This window comes from Micropterus dolomieu, linkage group LG09 (genome assembly GCF_021292245.1).
Source record: "Micropterus dolomieu isolate WLL.071019.BEF.003 ecotype Adirondacks linkage group LG09, ASM2129224v1, whole genome shotgun sequence".
Taxonomy (NCBI): Eukaryota; Metazoa; Chordata; class Actinopteri; order Centrarchiformes; family Centrarchidae; genus Micropterus; species Micropterus dolomieu.
Genome location: NC_060158.1, coordinates 3386564 through 3394174, shown reverse-complemented (window position 1 = coordinate 3394174; position 7611 = coordinate 3386564). Strand labels below are relative to the sequence as shown.

General features: G+C 45.4%; 1 protein-coding gene across 1 annotated transcript in view; it reads left to right on the top strand.

The window, feature by feature from the left end:
• The first annotated feature begins 534 nt into the window (after positions 1-534).
• The window catches only part of vps45 (vacuolar protein sorting 45 homolog), a 19425-nt gene continuing 12348 nt past the window's right edge, over positions 535-7611 (top strand). Inside the window, exons 1-10 of the mRNA XM_046058835.1 lie at positions 535-778; positions 1670-1804; positions 1885-1945; positions 3050-3129; positions 3351-3419; positions 5164-5301; positions 5387-5497; positions 5708-5842; positions 6662-6775; positions 6860-7027. Coding sequence (XP_045914791.1) covers positions 686-778; positions 1670-1804; positions 1885-1945; positions 3050-3129; positions 3351-3419; positions 5164-5301; positions 5387-5497; positions 5708-5842; positions 6662-6775; positions 6860-7027 — 1104 coding nt within the window. The 5' untranslated portion in view covers positions 535-685. The remainder of the gene's footprint in view (positions 779-1669; positions 1805-1884; positions 1946-3049; positions 3130-3350; positions 3420-5163; positions 5302-5386; positions 5498-5707; positions 5843-6661; positions 6776-6859; positions 7028-7611) is intronic.

Here is a 7611-nt window from a genome sequence, read left to right as displayed (position 1 = left end):
TTTTTCAGTAGTTTTTTATTTTATTTTGTAATGACTTTATGTTTTCAAGCTCAGTTTAGTTTGAATTAGTTAAACTGGGTTTGCTAATGTTTGCATGTTTATTTCAGTTAAGGATATTTGAATATTGATTTAGCTTTTTATACCTGAAATCCATTTAAACTGTATTTACATACATATATTTTTGTCCATGCATACAGTATATCTGTTGTTGTAATCCTACTGCAGAATATTTTATTGATGTATTTTATTGTGAAACGTCCAAACAAGTGTGCAATAAAAACAAATTTTACATATGGTATATTTGGTGGTGGAACATATTTAAGTACATTTACACACAATATACTTAAGTATAATTCTGAGGTATTTGTAATTTACTTTTTTAGTCATTTATGCTACTTTGTACTCGTTTCTATGCAGTTCAGACAGAGATATTGTATTTAAAAAATAAAACACTGTCAGGAGCTTTTCTAAACAAACCTAAAGCTAAAAACGTGATGACGCAGGCGTCGTGCGTACAACGTGGTGACGTCGTTGACCCGGAAGGAAGCCTGCAGCAGTGTTGTTGTCGCAGCTCAGCTGATTTTCTTCTCCGCAGCAGCCTGAGACAGAGCCTCCGCAGCTGCAGCTGCTGCTGTTGGTTTGTTTTGTTGTTGTTGTTGTTGTTGTTTACTCTCCGCGCGCCATCATGAACGTGACGCTCGCGGTGAAGCAGTACATCTCCAAGATGATCGAGAGCAGCGGCCCCGGGATGAAGGTGCTGCTCATGGACAAGGAGACGGTGAGAGACGGGCGGGGCTGCGCGGCTGGACCCGCCTGTTAATAATAATAATGTAGAAGTTAATAATACTCTGCCTGAGCTCTCTGTCCTGTTATATTCTGCGCTGCACTATAACGAAGTACATTTACTCCGGTACTGCACTGAAGTACTTTACTTGAGTCTTTCTCCTTCTGCTCCATCTCGGAGGGAGATGTTGGACTTTTTACTTCACTACATTTATCCGGCAGCTTCAGTTACTTTACAAAGTCACATTTTACACACAAACACATGAAGAGTTTAGAAAAGAAGCAGCTGACAGGGTTATTTTTATTATTAGATTGATGTTGAAGTTTACATTTTACATGTAAGAATATTTCATTGAAAGTTTTAGATTATTTAAATGTATTTGTAATAAATTAGTGGCGCAGTGGATAAGAAACATTCCTCTGGTGTGGGAGACACTTGACGCCTTGCTGTTCCTCTGACATACACAGCAATTAAAAGTCTCCTTGTATAAAACCGTCAGCCAAATGAATAAATATTATTATCATTAAATGTGGAGCTTTGTGCTGTTGGTTTATAGATGAAACAAGTGTTGTGAAGGCGTCGCTTTGGGCTCTGGGTTACTGTGACAGCATTTCTAAGTGTTTTCAAATTCCCACTAATGGAGGAAACAGTCAGCAGATTGATCCAGAATGAAAACGCTCGTTATTCCGATATAAAATAGGTAAAACGAGCTCCAGCTCAATAACAACTAACAGAACCAGGCTGTACTTTTTACTTTGATTCAAGTAGAAATTTAAATTGAAGACTCTAAGTGGAGGAATATTCAGCGAGGGTATCTGTACTTTAGATCAATATACGATCAGTCAGCCTACAGTGATCCACCTGAACCTGACTCTCTGTGTTCAGACCAGCATCGTCAGCGTGGTCTACACTCAGTCAGAGATCCTGCAGAAGGAGGTTTACCTGTTCGAACGGATCGACTCTCACAGCAGAGACAACATGAAACACCTGAAGGCCATCTGCTTCCTCAGACCCACCAAGGTACAGGACCGCTCACCTTCCTCCTTTACAGTACTGACGATGATGATGAAAGCAGCTGAGTGTTGGTTTGTTTCCTGCAGGAGAACGTGGAGCATCTGATCCAGGAGCTGAGGAGACCCAAGTACAGCGTCTACTTCATCTGTAAGAGACGCAGCAGTAATTTGGACACACTTTAGAAATGTCCTTGTTTTTGTAATGAAACGCTAGATGAGATCAGATTGATCAGAAACACAGTGAGAACACTGTGACTGTTCATCCAGACCAAACCCAACTTTAATCCTCACGGGGTTTTATCACTGGACTGCTGCTGAGTGAATAAATGCAACCTGCGATTACTGCAGCGCGATGGACCCAAAACAAACATTCAGCTGTGATTTAGTTTCAGTAAACGGATCAAACTGATGCTGAAATGACGACATCATGATGCTGATCTGTTAAACACATGAATTCATGCTTTGTCAGGTCTGTCAGCAACATGACAAGCAAACAACTGTTAAAACGCTTGTTTTCTGAATGGAGTTTGGTTAGATCAGAGCTATGCTAACCTGTCCACAGTTGTCCCTCTTTAACATTTTAAAAGGCTGACTTATCATTTGAAAACCCTTTTAAAAACTCTCGCGCTGATCAAAGGCCTTCTTCAGACTACTTGAGCATCTGGTGCTTCAGCAGCTGTCGGTTCCATTAGAGGCTCAAAACGGCCAGAAACACAGAACTTTCTTCTGAAGCTCGTCAGTCTGTTCTTGTTCTGAGACATGAAGCTGTTCCAGGAGAGAAACGGCCAAGAAACTGAAGATCTGGTACGATGCTGTAAATGAATGAGGCCGCTAAGCAGAACCTGCCTGAGAATCTTCATGTTTTTAAGGTTTCTTCAGTGACTGCTGTCTGCACATTCATGCTAACAGGAGCTAATTCAGCTACTTTAATGGAGCATATTTGACTAATTATGAACAGATGTGGGCTAAAAACAGAGCTCACGTTGTAGCTTACAGCTAACTTAGTGGCAACATCCTCCGCTGGCTCACACGGACGGATCTCTAACATTTCTGACACTGAGTCTGACTCTGAAGCAGACTGGAGTTCAGTTCACACGTTCATAAAACTGTGAAATAGAAATAGTGTCTTATTCCCTGTTACACCTTCCTGCTGATGTGTCTCAGATAAAATCCCCCACATGAGCTTTTTAAACGTTATATTTAGTGTTAGATCATCGTCTGACTGCAGTGTGTGTGTGTGTGTGTGTTTCAGACTTCAGTAATGTGATCAGTAAGAGTGAGATCAAGGCTCTGGCCGAGGCTGATGAACAGGAAGTGGTGGCTGAAGTCCAGGTGAGTCTCAGGTGTTGATGCCAGACATGCAGCTGCTGAAACGTGAAGCTCTTCTGCTTCTCTCGGTGTCATCAGTCTGTTTTGGGGATTAAATGAACGAGCGATTCGTGTCTTCGTTTAGGAAACAATATTGATTGAAAAGCTGTTTGTTTCTCTGGACATTCAGACACCAAGTTAAACGCATGTTCCAGATGCTGACTTGTGTCTCTGTGTGTCTGCAGGAGTTTTATGGAGATTTCATCGCTGTGAATCCTCACGTGTTCTCCCTCAACCTGCACGGAGTCGCCAGGGTGAGAAACCGCAAAGTGTTTCTGTTTAAAGCCTCCCGAGGTTAAAGGGTTAAACATGACGAGGCCGAGTGATGAATAAGAAAACGCTGGTCAGACGCGGACGCTGTCCTGGATTGGATGGAGTTACTACAGACCTGCTCAGGAAACGGATCAAACTGACGCTGATCTGTCAAACACATGAAGTCTGTCAGCAGGATGACAAGCAAACAGCTGTTAAAATGATCGTTTCCTGAATGGAGTCTGGCTCGATCAGCGCTATGCTATGAATCCGTGTACGGTTCGTTCTTTGATTATTTCGTTTCAAAACCAAATCAGAAAAACAAAAAATAACGACTTGGTTTTCTGGTTTTTGGCCTAATGAGTCCGATTAGCGCAGCTTTGTGTGTCACGCTTGATAAACCTGCAGCAGATACACCTGGGCGACGGCGGTGCCTGATTAAATGTGATTAAGATGAGCTTGAACATCAACATAGGTGGTTTTTAGTTAGAAAAACAGGAGAAAATTAGGCTGCAGTAACATTCAGTTTGTAACTCGCTAGCAACAGGAACAGGAAGCCTTCCTGTTCAGTATCACATTAACTCAGTGATAGTTGTCAGTCCGTCCAGCGGTACTCAGCAAACAGGAACTGTTAGTAGGTCATTTGGCGAGCTGTATATTAACGAATCATACAAAGATTCAAATGTTCGGGTAATTTTCGTTCAGCCTCTCTGCCCTGTTTCCACCTGACCCTTATTTTCTGAGAAGAACTTAATAAGTTGCAGGAACACATGGATCAGGAGCGCCGGACCACTGAGCGTCCAGTGCGCCGGTTCCACCGGCAACACAACCAATAGTAGGTCTACGGCCGGAGAGGGAGCGACCTGGCGGCTGCAGACGGTCGGTGATGAAGCCTGACGCTACTGATTTACGCCTGATCCACGATGATAGGCGTGTGTTATTAAGAGGAGTAAAGCTCCGCTGTAGGTCGCACCCTGGCCGGAGCCTCGAGGAAAACCCCTTGATAAACAAATCAACCAGCTGCTTCAGATCAGCCCAGAACAAAATGCTTCCTGGATGCTGACGTACTGAGTGCTTGAGTGGCTCCTCCAGCTTGATGTGATCTTGCAGAACAAGTATATTCTCTTATTTCTTTTTTCCTATGTGGCTCTAACAGGCCTGTAGTGCTCACCACAATCATATTCGCCATAGTTGAGATGACATGAGACCCTTCGCCTATAAAATAAAATAAACAGCTTAAATATGTAATATTGACTTTTTGTTTCACACTGAACACGAACACCGTTCTCCGGGTTCCGGCCCTCCAACCACCTCCTTCCTCAGTCTTTCCTGTTAAACATCATATACCTGCCTTTACCGTCACAAACTGGCGCCGATGGGCCTTGACCATGTGTCCATATGTGTCCATATGTGACGAGTCGGGGAGGGAGAACGGGTTGTGGGGATCCAACAGCGGTCAAAGATGGAACAAAACGCAGCTCCATTGTTTTCTGTTATGGGTTTAAAACAGAAAACCAAAAAACAGATGTCTGCTTTTTGGTTTTCTGTTTTTCTGTTCCGACTTGGGTTCTTGGTTTTGAAACGGAATAATGAAAGAAGGAACCGTACACAGACAGCTATAACAAGTTATATAAGACAGCTGGAATCAAGACGTATTTTCATCGTCCTCTCTTCCTTTTCTCCCATTAACATTTATCATTCATTTCTGTGCGTGTGTGTGTGCGTGTGTGTGCGTGCACGTGACAGGGGCGGAGCTGGGAGTCCTCCATGTTGTCTCGGTGTACTCAGGGTTTGACCTCCGTCCTGCTCGCGCTGAAGAAATGTCCGATGATCCGCTACCAGCTGTCCTCTGACATGTCCAAGCGCCTCGCCGAGAGCGTCAAGGTTTCCGTGCCAACACACTACACTCTCACACGTGACCTCGCCGCGTTACCCTGCCAACACGATAACTTTGTTCTCCGTCCCGCAGCAAATCATCACGAAGGAGTACGAGCTGTTCGACTTCAGGAAGACCGAGGTTCCTCCCCTGCTGCTGATCCTCGACCGCAGCGACGACGCCATCACACCGCTGCTCAACCAGGTGACCAATCACAGCGCTCCACGCCGTGACACCACCGGGGTTTAACTGAAAGTTTATTTATTTTGTCTTTCTGACAGGACGTCTCTCCTCTGGTTGTGTTTCTGCTTCCTCTGTTCTGGACGCATATTTACTGAGCTGTTCCTGAAAGACGTGGTTTTATTTAAACGGCGTCTCCTCCTGACGTCTGCCTGCCTCTGTGTTTACCTGCAGTGGACGTACCAGGCGATGGTCCACGAGCTGCTGGGCCTCAACAACAACAGGATCGACCTGTCCAGGGTGCCGGGGATCAGTAAAGACCTGAAGGAGGTGGTTCTGTCCGCAGAGCACGACGAGTTCTACGCCAACGTGAGTCCTGATCAGGAGCAGCTGACGAGTCACTTCAGGCACACGTACATTTACCTGACATCTCAGCATGAGTCTGAGACGTCACTCTGAAAGTTAAAGCAAACCTGTTACAGCACAAAAAAGGAATATAAGTCAATAAAGGAGAGGGAAAAAGCCAAAAAGCAGAATATGACCTCTTTAACCTCGATGAATGAACATGAACAGAGGGGGTGTTCTGACATCAGAGATCGCTGTTTCACGAGCTGAAGAGTAGTTTCTGACGGACGCCGTGTTGAATACTAAACAGCAGAGATCTTCTAATTTTTTATGTTTAAAGGCAAATTACAAAAACCAATCAGACGGGGTGTAAGATAAACACAGGCTGTAGAGAAGTGACATAGAGGCAACGTGACTGATCAGCCTCCTCCAATCACAGCCTGTAATCTGCCACATCGCACACAGATCTGTAATGCTGAGCTGCAGGTTCCCTGTTTAAGGATCATTTGGAGTTTCAGGTCCTGGTGAGGTTGAGCATGTTCTCCTGATCCAGCATCACAGCTCCTGCAGCCGCTGGCCGAGTGAAGTCCTCGTCCCTCTCAGGGTTTCTGGTCTGAGACGTTTGATAAACACAGACGCAGATCTTGTTCGTGGTTTATGATGTTTAAAAGGATGTTTGAACCTGAAAGTCTGACAAAATGTACAAAACCTTCTGTCTCATGAAGCACGAAGCATCTTTTTCACAGACCAGCTGGTGTCGTTACTGCACAACACTTCAGAAATAAAATGTCAATGCAAAGGTATTTATTTATTCTCTTTCACTAATAAAGGTGTTTGTTATAGAACCTGTACCTGAACTTCGGGGAAATCGGCACCAACATTAAAAACCTGATGGAAGATTTCCAGAAGAAAAGACCGAAAGGACAACAGAAGCTGGAGTCCATCACAGACATGAAGGTCGGTCAGAGAGACAGGTGTGTCCCCTCCCTCTATGTCCTCAGGTTGTATCACCTGTCTGACTGTCTGACTGTCCGTCCGCAGGCGTTTGTAGATAACTACCCTCAGTTTAAGAAGATGTCGGGCACCGTGTCCAAACATGTGACGGTGGTGGGGGAGCTGTCCCGATTGGTGTCGGAGCGTCAGCTGATGGAGGTGTCAGAGGTGGAGCAGGAGCTGGCCTGTCAGAACGACCACTCCAACGCTCAGCAGGTAACATCCGCACTGTAACACTGCCCCCTGCAGGCAGATAGCTGTAACTACAGGTAACATCTGCACTGTAACACTGCCCCCTGCAGGCAGATAGCTGTAACTACAGGTAACATCTGCACTGTAACACTGCCCCCCGCAGGCAGATAGCTGTAACTACAGGTAACATCTGCACTGTAACACTGCCCCCCGCAGGTAGATAGCTGTAACTACAGGTAACATCTGCACTGTAACACTGCCCCCCGCAGGCAGATAGCTGTAACTACAGGTAACATCTGCACTGTAACACTGCCCCCCGCAGGCAGATAGCTGTAACTACAGGTAACATCTGCACTGTAACACTGCCCCCTGCAGGCAGAGAGCGTAACTACAGGTAACATCTGCACTGTAACACTGCCCCCCCTGCAGGCAGAGAGCGTAACTACAGGTAACATCTGCACTGTAACACTGCCCCCTGCAGGCAGAGAGCGTAACTACAGGTAACATCTGCACTGTAACACTGCCCCCTGCAGGCAGAGAGCTGTAACTACAGGTAACATCCGCACTGTAACACTGCCCCCCGCAGGCAGAGAGCGTAACTACAGGTA